This window comes from Scardinius erythrophthalmus, assembly GCF_964197995.2.
Source record: "Scardinius erythrophthalmus genome assembly, chromosome: 17".
In the NCBI taxonomy this organism is placed as follows: domain Eukaryota; kingdom Metazoa; phylum Chordata; class Actinopteri; order Cypriniformes; family Leuciscidae; genus Scardinius; species Scardinius erythrophthalmus.
The window spans coordinates 9,362,442-9,378,109 of record NC_138237.1 but is presented as its reverse complement, the minus strand read 5'-3'; the positions used below and the strand labels follow the sequence as shown (position 1 = coordinate 9,378,109).

The window sequence follows — 15,668 nt, the reverse complement described above, 5'->3', positions numbered from 1 at the left end:
GTGAGTGTCTGTGTTCGATTCGCGAATCGTTCTTTTGAACCGATTCTTTGAAATGATTCTGTCTAGAGTTTAATGACTCCCATTTAACATCAACTTTCCAACAGTATTTTAATTACTGTAATTCAATTACACTCCCGTGAAAAATTTTACTGTAATTGAATTTGTTACTTCTGATGTAATTGCATTAAATACTGTATAGACTACAACAATTCTATATAAAACAATTTAACATAAAAACCTTTATGTTTTTAATGTAACCTTCTCCCTTTACACACTTTGGTCAGTTCAAAATTAATTTATGCAATTGTAGGCCTGTTGTTTATTTGAAAGAATTGATAGGGCAGTTTCGTGTCTATCCTTGTATTGTTGTTCAACTGGTCGAGGTTGATGGGATTCTAATTACGCTGTTGAAGATGTAAATGGTAGTAATTAATTACTTACCCAACACTGCAAACTACCATAATACTACAGTTAGCTTGATAAAACTGTTAAATAGAAGTTGGCCTAAATAAAGTAAATAAAAGTGTATTTGTTAACAGTATGTGCACTTTATTTTCTGTTGCTTTGTGTGTATATTTATGCTTTGGCAATATTCTATGCAAAAAAAAAACACTATTAACAATATGCAATAATACATAGTTTTTTTGCATAAAAATATTGTTACAAACACTTTTAAGACATTTTATGACACTGACAAAAATTACATTTAACCGCAATGTAGGCTAATAATAATAATGCAATGTTTTTATTGTTGTAGTTGAATGATTATTAAGTTATCATTGTGCCAAAAAAGCAGAATTCGTGCAAGCAGTGTGTGTGTGTGTGTTCATGACACATTGTTAGTATGAAAAATATTATTCACTACTCTACAGAGTGATGATTTGGTTGAATTGATCGAACCAGTGAACCATTTTCTTTGAACCAGTTCACTGAAACGAACCGATTCTCTCAAATGATTCGGGCTACCCCACGCTCTGTCTTATGCACAAAAAAGCCTGCTGTAAGTTTGAGTCCCTCCCATGTGTGTGTTTCCGGGTACTGGTTGCTTGCATTTCCATGTCATGTGTGTTTGTTGCAAACTACAGTTTACTCAACATATTAGATTGTGGCAACATTTGGAGTGTGTATTCTATACCTCAATAGAACGTTCTGGAACAGTTGAGGATGTAGGCTATACTGTGTCTTATGAAAATGCTCAGCACTGTTAACAGGATGATCCAGTTACTGGGACAAGTCTTGAGCACGGATCCCATCGAACTAAAGTATTTACATCTAATTTGAATGTAAATTACTATTGGAAAAGGTGTCATGCTGTGCATACTTTTTCCTCTAAATCTTTGTGGTTATTTTATAGGCTGTTTAAATAATAAAAAAGGGTATTTTAATAAAAAAAGAGAGAAAATCCGGTGTTTATTAAAAATGTCTCCTTCCTGTGCACTAAAATAAAAATGAGTTATTCAATAGACCACCAGTCAATGTTACGTTAGTGTCATTGATATTTTAGTACATTAACCCTGCCATAGCCTACAGTAGGCTAAAGTTTGATTTGCACAATGTGCTGTTGCAAAACTATTTGCCATAAAATGTATCTTGTCATTTTAGAATGCTGGTAGGAAAAATCATGATGCCAAGTGTTGAGAAGTGAACAGCCAGATTACCGATGAAAGGAGTTGCAGTTAACAAGATTAAATGATTAATCAGGGTGTGTAATCTGATCCATCAGATCTTCAGTGCTACATGTGGTCACACACACAGAGTCATTTAGCCGTTTAAATGTGACCTGACCACAGTCACAGCTCTAGGCCAGTGTGTGTGTTTATTCCCGGACAAAGGCTATTTCGTCCTTTTAGTGCCATTGCTTTAGTTTCAACATACATGCATCAGTGTGTAAAATATGTGGTCTATGATTATGTCAATATGAAAATGGTTGCCTCCAAAACACATTCTGATTCACTTGAAAGTGACCGCAATCTGTATATTTATTATCGATTAATACATGGAAAGAGTTGTCTTTTGATGTAACAAAAAGACTAATAAAAATCGACATTTTCTCAGCTGAGCTAAACACCCAATCACAGCAGAGCTTCTGCGCTTCCTATCATGACGTCAGAGAGTAATGGTCAAGGGAGCACATCATGTCATCACCAGCTACGGTGACAATTTTGAGCTAAACTTTGTCCCCATAGAAGTTGCCACACTGATGATACCACTGTGACATTTTATATAATGGAGGTTATCCAGAAATTTAGCAAGATGATTATGGACTATTTCTTGTGCATTCCTTATTGTTTCTGATTTATTTTAGCACAATTTTCCATGAACCTTTACCGCACTCTGTTGTCCGTAACATGAATTGCAAGAATTTATTGCACATAATTTTGCATTTAACTTCCTTAGAAAGTAAATATAAAATATACAATACTACAAAAAATTGTTTTTATGTAATCTATTTGTCACATAAGAATTAAGCACACTGTGCGCATGCACTCACACCTCTAATTATATTTGCACTGCAGTTTCACTCTCAATGTGCTGCATGCAAGACGAAACCTCTGCAAGTACAAGCCTAACTGTAGGGAATGTGAAGGCTTGACATAAGACAAGGACAACCAGTGGGACACAATAAATAACAATAACCTGAAAGTGGCCTGCACATTTTATACACATGCATACAGTACTTTAAAGGTATGTAACTTTTTTGTTCAAAACGAACAAAATATAAATAATGAGTCAATACATCATCAGCCAGTCTTGTTTTTGTCTTTCCCTGATGGTAAGCCTTTTATAAGTGTTTATATGGGGATAAGCAGGATGGTTTTCACAGGAAATTGCTTTCATACGTCACTCACCTGTTTGTGTCTCGTCATATCCGTAAACAGAGAAAAGTTGATCCGGCTACTTTGACACATGCACTGAAAAAAATGATTAATTGAATTTAATAAAAAAATGTATGGTAAGTGATTGCACACATTGAGTTTAGTTACATTTAAACAAATGTATTAAGTTGAACTCATTCAATTTTAGTTCAACTTAATGCATTTGTTTAAATGTAGCTTAAATCAATTGTGTGCAACCACTTACCATAAAAAATTGATTAAATTCAACAAATCATTTTTTTCAGTGTGCATGTAGTGGGAGTGGCATAGGTTAGTTTTCACAATGAGCAAGAAAGGTTGACATGAAGCAGCTAAATCTCAAACCTCAAACCAAAACGCGACAGAGCTCGTAATAAAACAAGAACCAACATAGGTTTGGCTTTTTGGAGAGAACTGAGGGATTTGAAATGTTGTAAGTAACATGGTGTTTTTAAACTCAGCAGGTGAGTAAGGTATTTTTTTAACAGATACATTGCCATATTATGTAGCTCTCCAACCGAGTTCATTGTAAAAAGCATTATCTTGTGCAGGGTCATTTCTCATTTCATTATGGGTTGCTGTTGCGCTGGAATTTATTTTCAAGTAAGTACCTTGTCTATTAATGGATCTTCAGTCAGCTTGAGATCCTTCTCATCTAAATTGGTTATATCTCTTAAGCCTATGAATGTTTAATGAGCAATAGGGTAATTAAATCTCTCTTCCGTTAGTTATGAGAAAGAACCATTCATACAAACACAGCCATATTCATCCATTTGGCTTTGTCAAAGCACAGCTAAAAAAAAAAAAAGTTTTTTTTTTGGTTTAATGGTTTAAAGTTTTTTTTTTTTTTTTTTACCACTATGTATCTTTAAGAATGTTTATGCACGTAGATATAACTTGATATTCTAAATAATATATATATAACTGATAATAAGTAAAATCGAATTGAACTTAAGTGTTTAATTTTCTATTGTTCATAAATGTTCTAGAATTATTATTCAAAATGAAATTGACACTTCAATTACTTAGACTTGCAATGTGCAAAAAAATATAGCTGGTTTTCATGATAGATTTGTCTTTTTCTGTTCTATTCTATTCTATTAAAGGGATTCCCTATTCTTTTCTGTTCTATGTTGATTATTTATTTTATGTATATTTTATTCAAAATGTCTTTCTATTTAGCCTAAGGGGTATTCTTATTGTCTTTTAATAAATAAAGAAGCAAAATTAAAGATATTTTAAAACCGAAAAAAAAAAATCGATTTTTTTTTAAATATTTTTCTATTCTAAATTTCACATTTAAAGGGATATTTCTCTAAATTGTATCCTATTGTATGTGGTCAAATTTAAGGGATAGTAGGCTATATTGTCTTTTTATTTAAAAAAAAAAGACATTAAATGTTTTTTTTAATCGAAATAAATGTATTATATCACATTTAAAGAGATGTTTATCTTGTTTTTATTGTATTGTAATCAGTCCTATTTTAACTTCTATAGCTGGTTTTCATGATAGATTTGTCTTTTTCTGTTCTATTCTATTCTATTAAAGGGATTCCCTATTCTTTTCTGTTCTATGTTGATTATTTATTTTATGTATATTTTATTCAAAATGTCTTTCTATTTAGCCTAAGGGGTATTCTTATTGTCTTTTAATAAATAAAGAAGCAAAATTAAAGATATTTTAAAACCGAAAAAAAATCGATTTTTTTTATATTTTTCTATTCTAAATTTCACATTTAAAGGGATATTTCTCTAAATTGTATCCTATTGTATGTGGTCAAATTTAAGGGATAGTAGGCTATATTGTCTTTTTATTTAAAAAAAGACATTAAATGTTTTTTTTAATCGAAATAAATGTATTATATCACATTTAAAGAGATGTTTATCTTGTTTTTATTGTATTGTAATCAGTCCTATTTAAAGGGACAGTATTGTTTGTTTTCTGTCGGTATAGTGTAAATCAGAGTCTCTTCCCCTTTAAGGCGCTTTGTGGAGTCACAGAGAGGCCGAATCTCCAGCAGATCGTTCGTCAGTGATTCTCATTCTCACTCTTAAGGAGAATCAACCATCTGTCTAAATATCTTGCAAATGTCAGAGCTAGTTTTTAAAGCATCTTGGGCCGTACCGTATCTCGTCGCGCGAGGATGATGCCTGGAGCTCGCGCGTCTCTGGATGCAGCGCGTGCAAATGGATGCGTGTGCGCGCGCGTGCCCTTGAGTTGAGCACCACCAGCATGGGATGTTTCTCCATCGCACGGCCGATTGCATCGTGAAACGAAAGCACAAGGCTATAAAATAAGAGCAAATGATTATTTTTGCTCTTAATTGTGCCGGAGAACACCACTGGCGTGTCGTCTGTAAAGGTGAAAACGAGATGAGAAAGTGAATCTGTAATTGTGCTGCGCATCATCAGTGTTCCTGTGAAGATGCCGAGGAGTTTACGCAGGCTGGTGCACCTGGTGCTCTTCTGTCCCTTATCTAAGGGTTTAAAGGTAACTTTCTTCACTCGAATGACGATGTTTGGGAATAATTTCCCTACGGAAACCTTTTAAAGAAATTGAAATAACACAGTAACACAAAAGTACCATAGTATATCACCATATATTTTGAGTATGGCACAAAGGTAATATGTTTCCTGGGTATTGCATTATCATGGATACTGTTTAAATACCATGAGACATAAAAATGTAAGTCATTCAGCACTATGAAAAGGGGAACCAGGGTTAGTTAGAATTTGTACTCTAGTAAAGATATCTCATGGCAGGTTTAATTTTGAAAGTCAATTTCTGTTAGCTATTAAACATTTTTGCCCAGAAATATGTTGACATTTTGTGACACCATGCCCAACTTATAGGGGGAACCTGCTAGTAAATTAACTTATTTTAGGCTTTTCAGTAAAATCTAAACAGCAGTGTCTATGTATGTATTGTGTATATATATATATATATATATATATATATGCAGTAAAAAATACATAAACATATGTATGTATATATATATATATTGCACACGCAATGAAACCGTAAATATGCTAAAGGCAACATGTAAACATATCAGCAAATTCTGTTTGTGAAAACACACATTTGTGTAAGTGTACTCTAAAAGTTACTGAAATACAGTCTTTGTGACCCAGTGTGACAACTAGCCCCGGTCACCCCTATTCTATCATACAGCTTGGTATGACCATTTGTTACCATCACTGAATCTCCTGATTTATATGCATTGCATTCTTCGTCTGTGTTGTTAAAAGACAGATTACATAAATCATAAGAAAGAGGATCTGTCATTTTAAATGTTGCAGTTAATATACTGTTTTCACACCTTTAGCTAATCTCGCACACGACTGATGCTTAATGCACACTGTACCATAAGTGCACTCAGCGGAAGTGCACACTGTGACCGTTTGAGACTGTGCAGGTCAACTCCTTGCACTGAAGATGGCACAGATGACAAACACATCTTTCTTTTCTCTCGTACAAGAGAACGAAAACAGCAGTGATTCAGCCTGAAGTTAAACAAAAGCACTAGAGTTTCGCTGGTGTTTTATTCCATGCACTTACAATGGATGGGAACTGACGCTTTCAGTCTTCCAAGAATGATGCAAAAGTTTAATAAAATATAAAAGTGATCCGGATGACTTGTATGCTATATTCCAAGTCTTCTGAAGCCATGTGTAATTTAATTTGGTAACATTTAACAATGCCCTTGTCACATGTAGTTACTTTAGAAATAACTATAAATTATGCATACTTACATGGCATGCAACTAACCCTAATTCTAAAGCATTCCAAAGCATACTTATTTTTTTTTTATGTGTATGCTAGCGCATTCTAGCAGAGTATACTCCATTTGATAACGTGCGCAAATGTAGGCGGTGTGTCATCTTTGTCAAGTGTCTGCCCTATTTTTTTCCACAAGTTATGACCGAAGACAGATAAAAATGTCTTTTTCTTCTTTTAAACCAAAGGCTATCTCAAAAAAAACCCTCACACAAGAGCTTATCAATGAGGGCGTCTGTTGTTGTCAAGTTGTGAACAAATCATCAGGCTGGTATTGAGATCAATAGATTCATTGAAAAGATTTGACTCAAAAGAATGAACCGTTCATGCATACGACATCTCTACTTTTGTTAACTCAAATGAATGTGTCAGGAAGAGATAGGGTGAAATTTTTCATGATTGTGGTGATATGACCTCTTTTTTGTTTCTTGTATGGTGTGTTTGCGTGCTTTTTGAAGCTCGAAAGTTGTATTTGCATGTCTTTTCAATTGCAATGTTGTTCATATGAGTTTTGAACAACATGTGGGTGAGTAAATGATTACATAATGTTTATTTTTCAATGAAAAATTTAGTGCATATTTTTACATGATAGAATTTAAAAACTGATTTTTTTGGATTGCTTGTTCAGGCCTTGTTTTCAGAGAACACACAGAGTGAATTTAGGTGTCTAATAACAGTTGTCTGTATCAACAGGCAGTAATCAGATATGTGTGTTTTCATAGAGTCACACACACTCACTTTCCCACTCGAGGACAGAGAACATTTGCTGCCTCCGGCATTCAGTGCCCTTTTACACCTGAAAGCTGTCCAAGAGAAGAGGACGCATGCTAATCACCATTAAAATGCTTTCTCTCTCAAAGTAGCAAAGCTACGGTTTCATCGCAAGCCAACTCGCCCCATTCAGATTTTCTGCTCAAATCAAAAACGTTTTTCAAATGACCTTTTAAATGTGACTCAAATCCCGCATACAACCCTCCACCCTGGCATATTCATCACAATGTCATCAAGTTTCAACATGTAATTTAATATATTTTTTTCTTATATGAAAAACAAAAATGATTTCACTGTTCAAAGCAAAACATTTGAGACATACACATCGATAAATATTCAATTTTAATTTTAAATGCATTTAAAGAAATTATATATTTAAATTAATATTACATTTTGCATCTATATTTTTACATATTTTTTTAACATTTTTATATGCACATTTTTGTGTATACTTAATTTAGTTATTGTGTAAATAAATTATTTTAAATAATTTGCTTGTATATCATAAAATTATGACAATAGTTGAATTAAGATTCATCAATAAATATTACATTTTAAATTATCAAAAGATTCATTTTAAATATTACATTTAGCTTATTTTTCAAATATATTCTGTGTAATACTTTATATATTTATTGTAAGGTAAGAAAGAAATGGTTATGCATTATTGTATGATATATAGTCAAAGTACGTCACAGGTTGAGTTAAGATTGATATTATAATAATAATGATTTTTACACTGCACTTTGAAAAATTTGAAACATATGAAATTGGAAATAAGATCGATTTGAAAATGTAATGTAAACAAGAGCTTATATATGTCCTGTGAAATATTGTTGACTGTATATTTATGTTTCTTTCAGTCCCGCTTACCTGCAGTGAAGGTCAAGTACCTGTTGGTGGCGTGGTTTGGGATTCTGGTGGCCAGCTGGGTGATTTACATGCAGTATTCCTCTTATTCAGAGCTCTGCAGAGGACACGTCTGTACCATGCTCATCGTAAGTCACTGCATCCTCCATAACGCATAGGTTGAGCTCGACATCTCTTCCCATGAGCGCCATTCCCTGCCACTTAGGTGGAATCAACGTAGAATAGAGAGGATTTGCCACTTAAGACAGAGAGTGAGAGTCTTGTCATGATTCAGGATGATCTCATACACAGATGGGGTATATTTATGCCCTCTAGTATTTGTCACTGACAGGAACTCATTGCACATACAGTATCTGCTGAAACTGGAAAATTAAAAGGAGGAAGCGAGAGAATTGGCAGTCCATAATTATGCTGTTATAGAAACCACATTTAAATATTTTCAGTTTCATTGTAACAGTTGGCCTATCATGCTGTGTGATTGAGTTTACATCCTGTAGCTGAATATAGAATTTGTGATTAAACTCATTCACATATTCTTCCTTAAAAAGAGTTCACCAAAAAATGATCTCATCTCCTCACCGTCTTGTATCAAACGAATTTGCCAGTCCTTTCAGCGCCTTTCAAAGTGATGTTAGAATATACGTCTGTACATATCTGTGTGTCACGGCTATAGTGAGGCCCAGAGAAAGGAAAGCCCTTTTCAGCTCTTGTTTTGCAACATGCATGCTGACAGCCACTTTGATAGATATCAGAAATGAAAGCGAGAAGGAAGAGAGGGCGCGGATGAGAAGGAGAAGTAACGCGCTGCCTTTAGAGTGATCTGTGCATTTGTGGATCATTATCTGCCCAAGCACCAATCCATCATAACATCATGATCCGTCTGTCCTCTAACTGGCAGGTTTGTCCTCCAGTGGCTGGAACAAGGCTTTTTAATTAGGAATAGATGGCAAGAAATAGTATTTACAGTATGTAGCATTTGTGGTTAATGCCTATCCTTTTCCTGTGTGTGTTTTAGTGTGATCATTACCGCAGAGGCATCATCTCGGGGTCAGTGTGTAAGTCTCTCTGCGAGGAGAAAACGCTGTCTTTTCAACACTGTCTTTCAACGTCACCAACACACCAGGTAAACACACGCATGGATGATTCTTAAAGAAAATAAATAAGAAATTATCTTTTTTGCATCACATTTATTTTCCATAACAAAAAAGCATTTTCCTCACAGATTCTCATTGAGATAATGCATCTAGACATTTTACTTTATATTCACAGTTTTTTTATTTAATATGCATTTTTCTCAATGGTGATTTTCCTATACTGCATTGTTATACATTTTTTTAATGAATTTTTTTATTTTATTTATTACAAATAATTGTATTATTAATCATTTATTTTTTCTTTTCATTTTTTTGTCAGTGTGAAAAATAAATCAATAATGGTCCTAAATAGGCATGTATATATACAATAATGGATGATTCTTAAAATAAAATTCAGGTTACATTTGAATAAAAAAAAGAAAAAATATTATTATTTTTTTGTTACACAACAAGCACATTTTCCTCCCACAATATTCATTAGACATTTTACTTCATATTTACCTTTTTTATTTAGTTACCTTTTTACTGTATTATTTTACCCTTTTTTTAATGCATTATTTATTTAATAAAAATAATTAAAGGGTTAGTTCACCCAAAAATGAAAATTCTGTCAGTAATTACTCACCCTCATGTTGTTCGTAAGACCTTCGTTCATCTTCGGAACACAAATTAAGATATTTTTGATTAAATCTGAGAGCTGGATCACTCCTCCATAGGCTTCTAAGGGATTATAACTTGCTGGCCCAGAAAATGCATTAAAGACATTGTTAATATAGTCCAAGTGACCACAGTGGCTCAATCTTAAGTTTATAAAGCGACGAGAATACTTTTTGTGCGCAAAAAAAAAACAAAAATAACGACTTTATTCCACTATTCATTTCCTTCTCTCTGGGCCTCGAGTTTTTTCACGTAGTGTAACAACGCAGCGCATCTGTGTTGTACGTCACACGTAGGCTCACTATTGGCCGACGCTGGTCATGTGTGTGATGCGTGTGATGTATAACACAGAAGCGCTATGCTTTTTTGCGCACAAAAAGTATTCTCGTCACTTTATAAACTTAAGATTGAGCCACTGTAGTCACTTGGACTATATTAACGATGTCTTTAATACATTTTCTGGGCCAGCAAGTTATAATGCCTTAGAAGCCTATGGAGAAGTGATCCATCTCTCAGATTTAATCAAAAATATCTTAATTTGTGTTCCGAAGATGAACAAAAGTCTTATGGGGTTGGAACAACATGAGGGTGAGTAATTACTGACAGAATTTTCATTTTTGGGTGAACTGACCCTTTAAATAATTCATATTTGAATTATTTTTCCTTTCCATCATTTTTGGTCACAACGTAAAAAATAAATGATAGGCATATATATCTGTCACAGAGCTGTTAATATATATGTGTGTGTGGTGCAGGTGTACAGTGCTGTGTGGAAGGAGAAAGCCTTGTTGGTGAAGTGTGGTATTGAAGAGAGCATGAAAGGAGAAACGGGTCCTGACACGCCACTACTGCATGACAACAACCTCTATGATAAACCCACCCGCGGAACATCCATGGATGAATTCAGAGCGATGCTGCATTCCTTCCTCAAGGTCTCTTCATCTACTACATCTCCTTTATTGTACACATTAAAAGCAAATATCACAGCAAACCAGACCTGCATTCGACAAAGAAACCAGTTTTATGCTCATAGAGTACCAAAGTGCCTTTCCTTAAATTCTAGAACTTGACGTCTTTAACTTGAATTGTTGTGGTGTAGACATCTCTAATGCCATCTTTTTGTCAATTTTAAGTTGAACATTTAATGCCATGATTTTCAATGTTGATTAAATGAAATCACCATTCAACTGATCAGGAATATATGAAGAATATTCGCTGTGTCACCCAGCCCTAATTGTGACTGAGATTTGAGATGTTCATGTCCTGCAGAGCAAAGCAGAAAGTGCGCTAAAGGCAGTCTAAGCCTCTCTAAGCTTTCGGTTGTTCCTCATTCTTCTGTAGAAGGGTGAAAATGGAGAGAGAGCAGGGGAGGGAGTGGGGTAACAAGGAAGAGAAGCCAAAAATAACTGAAGGAGCTTGAAAAGGTCACAGCCAGAACAATACACTCACTTTCAGTGTCACAGGGGAGAACAACAAACACACACTTAAACACAACCCACACAAATGCTGTAAATGGCCATGCACACTTCAGCATACAAGTGTACTTGATAAGACTGTAATTTAAACATCTCATGAAGTTTTGTGGCTTTTAGTCCGTGTCTGTTAATGTTGAGGCTTGTGTCGGTACTGAAATTTAAAAAATGTGACAATACCAGCATTTCCCTCTTGCATTTTGAGCGCTGTTGAACGGATTCTTAAACACCTCTAATTGGCCATTGCGTTCATGCGCTCAACATATATGTCTGTGATGGACTACAATCAATGAACAACGCTTCAAAAACATGGCTTCAAATGCTCCCTTGTGTTTTTTGACAACATGTTTTTGAAGCATTGATCATTGTAGCCAATCACTGACATATATGTTGAGTGCGTGAACGCAATGGCCAATCAGAGGTGTTTAAGAATCCGTTAAGCAGTGCTCAAAATGCTGGTATCGTCACATTTTTTAAATTTCCTTATCTACTTGGTACCGAAGTCGGTTGCTAATCTGTTTGTTAGTGTACACCTAAAATTGCCAAATTACTTTCTTCTTTTTTCCCCACTGAAAAACAGTCCCAATTTTTTTTAAACGATCTCATACATACATGCATATAAAGATTTTCTCCAATAAAATGCTCTCTAGAATGAATACTTCTATGCTCCTAAATTTTCCCCTTTCTCCTTCTCTCATTCCTTCACAGGACAGTGTTGGAGAGCAATCGTCTCTTGGCACCCTTGTAACCCGTGTGATTTCTCTAGCTGATGTCAACGGTGACGGCAAAGTTTCATTAGCAGAGGCGAAATCCGTGTGGGCTTTGCTTCAGATCAATGAATTTGTTTTGATGGTGGCATTGCAGGATAAAGAACATGCTCCTCACCTGCTGGGCTTCTGTGGAGACCTTTACGTGACCGAACACGTAGCACACAGCGCCCTCTTCAGGCTGGAGGTGCCTGACTGGCTGCAGCCAGTATTTCCTGAGGCGCTGGGTGTCGCTCTAAACCAGTGGCTCGCTCCCGCCTGGCCCCGCAGGGCTCGAATAACCATCGGTCTGCTAGAGTTCGTGGAGGAGGTGTTTCATGGCGTTTACGGAAGCTTCTACATATGTGACGCAAGCCCGAGAAGGGTTGGCTACAATGCAAATTATGACTTCAAAATGGCAGACCTTCAGAGCTTAGCATCGGAGGCAGCCGTCAAGGGGTTCCTGCGAGGGAGAACTTGCGAGGCAAATGCCGACTGCACTTACGGGCGAGATTGTACTGCGACGTGCGACCGATTGGCAAGGCAGTGCAATGTGGAGGTGGTGCAGCCCAACTTGGCCAAGGTGTGCGCGCTACTGCAAGACTTCCTACTCTTCGGAGCGCCATCAGACCTGAGGGAGGACCTGGAGAAACAGCTCCGCACCTGTGTGACTCTCAGCGGGCTTGCTTCGCAGATGGAGGTGCATCATTCCCTTGTTCTGAACAACCTCAAAACACTACTGTGGAAGAAGATCTCGAATACCAAGTACTCTTGAGATCAACATAGGGATGATCAACAGAAAGGCAACGAAGAGCAGGAGAATTGGAGACTTCCTGAGAGCAAAAGTGGGGTCGGCACAGCAGCCTCTGAAGGGCCAACAGAATAGCTGAACTCTGTCAGCTACTACGGACTTAAAATCTGTCGAACATCAATCATCTTTGAGAGAGAATATAGTGAATGCTAAGAAAGGGCATATACTACATCCCCACCTACTATTTTCATCAAGGGAATCAATTGAAGATCCTTTAATCCTATTGAAATGCCTTTTTTGTTCACCTTTGCCTGAAAGTTCAACGGTGAAGTAAGACCAGTCCAGTTAGGAACAAAAACAATTGGAGGACATTTGACTGTGCTACACCTTCCCAAATTATACTTTGAATCCTGCTTGGTCAACTTTTGGTTAAGGATCTGACCTGCAAGCACAATACTAGTAGGGTCAATTCCAAGTAGAAGTAAACCTAGGAAAGGAGAGTTTCTGAGAGATTGGACTTGCTCTACATCCCCACCCTCTATTTTACTAGGTTTCATTTTACTCGATTCATCTGAAACCCCTTTAAAGCTATAGAAAAACTATTGGAACTATCTCTTTCCTTTGGCCAACATTTCCAAGGTGAAGTTAAGAGTCTAATTACGAACAAAGACAACTGGAGGACTTTTTTTGACCATGCAAAACCCCTTCCCAAATGAAACCTTGAATCCTGCTCTGTAAACTTTTGATTAAAAGGATTGGGGCTGCAAGCACAAAGATAAAAGGTTGATTCCATTAAGTAGTAACCCAAGGAAAGAGTTTGCAAGAGGACAGTCTTGATCTACAACTGTAATACCCTTGAGCAAGTTTTTGTGAGTTGCTTCTTGAAGGGTAAACTACATCCACACCTGTTTTGACTTTAAACATGGAACAAGAGGGATCTTTAGCAATGTTTGGAAGCACCCTTCCTTTTAAGTCAGGACTCTACGCCGAAACCTGCAACTCAACCAAGACGTCAACACTGGAATGAGTATGAGTTAAAGGAATGAGTAAAGGTTATATAAATATGTCTTTTTACAGAGTGTATGGTGTGTTGGTGTGTGTGTATTCTAGGAGGATGCTTTATCCCATGTTGTAGTTTTACTGAAAGGATATTCCTTATCTGAGCGGCCTGAAGAATTTGTGATGGGATTTGCTATGCTTAAACGGTGAGATTACTTGCTGTGTTTCTCAGGGTATGTGGGTTTATGTTTTTGGAAAATGATTACTATTAAAGGGATAGATCACCCAAAAATAAACATTTTGTCATTAACCTGTATGCGTTTCTTTGTTCTGTTAAACACAATAGAGGATATTTTAAATAATGCTGGTAACCAGAAAGTTGACAGTAGCCATTGACTTCCATAGTCATTTTTTTTTCCTGCTATGGAGGTCAATGGGTAGCCTGACTACATCAGACTTCGTACTTCCGCTCAATTTCATTTCGCTTCTGTTCTCAGTCTGAGACAGCTTCAGAGCTTTCTGTTTGCCACCGGTCTGGAAACAGCCGGGCCAATCAACAAACAGAGGGCGGGCTGAGAGCCGTGACGTACACGCTGATTGTACCGTGGATGCGTAGATTTACTTAACTTAACCTGCAAAAGCCGTTCACAGCCATGTTCACTCCGGTATTTCGCTCGATGGTTTTGTTTTCGCATCATACATGTGTTTACAGTGAAAGTTAGATGCGGCTGAGCATGCGCATAACACACGCCATAACCAAACGTTATGTGATTAGCTTACGGGTAACCAATGATTTTAAACTTCAGACAAGCGCCCCCTAGCAAGAGAGAAAACACTTCTCTGTTATGCCATTCCAGACTCTGTCTACGGAGCAAAGTGAAGTAGCAGAGTCTGGTATTACCAGGCTAGTCAATGGGTCCTTCAACTGTTTGATTGCCAACATTCTTTAAAACATCTTCTTTTGTGTTTAACAGAACAAAGAAACTCGTACAGGTTTGGAACAACTTGAGGGCGAGCAAATGGTGAACTATCCCTTTAACATTAAACAATATGGTGTTGAACAGAAAGTACAGTTTGAGGAATCACGGTCTAGTGACTGAATGCACAGGTATGTAAAACATATTTGCATATAAACCTGAAAGTGCGTGTGCATACTGTAAACACTTCTACTTGACTCACAGTAGCCACTTTTATAAACATCTCGCATCTCATTAATACTAAACAACGTGCACATTACACGGATAACCAACAGGAAGTACATCTCTCTGAGTATTTACATTAAGAATCATGTGACCAAGCGCACATTTAAAAACTCCTGTTTTCTTCTTTTTACTTTTAAGATCAGTCTCCTCCCTGACTGTGGTTCTTGCACAGATTCACACATACTATGCGAGAGTTGATTTCGAAAGGACAAGCTTATGTCTTCTAGTGTGTGCTAGGCTTTTCATGTTGTTGAAGTGATTTTTATGTACTATTAAGTCATGTTTCTTATTTTATTCTGTGCCTCTGAATGGAGAGCAGCACAATTAGCATCTGGCCTTGTTCAGGCTCTTAAATACTTATTTATTTTACCTCCATCATTCTGTTCAACTATTATCCAATGATTAGTAAATGTTTGAAACTCAAATTGTGCTTATGTGCGTTTTATTAAATATGTTTTGTTTTTGTTTTTGGG

At 36.3% G+C, this 15,668-nt stretch overlaps 1 protein-coding gene across 1 annotated transcript; it reads left to right on the top strand.

The window, feature by feature from the left end:
• The first annotated feature begins 4,802 nt into the window (after positions 1-4,802).
• dipk1b (divergent protein kinase domain 1B) lies at positions 4,803-15,617 on the top strand. Its single transcript, XM_081391154.1, has 5 exons — positions 4,803-5,346; positions 8,268-8,402; positions 9,290-9,397; positions 10,781-10,957; positions 12,206-15,617. The coding sequence occupies exons 1-5, from the start codon at positions 5,281-5,283 to the stop codon at positions 13,016-13,018; spliced, it is 1,299 nt and encodes a 432-aa protein (XP_081247280.1). The 5' UTR covers positions 4,803-5,280; the 3' UTR covers positions 13,019-15,617.
• The last annotated feature ends 51 nt before the right edge of the window (positions 15,618-15,668 follow it).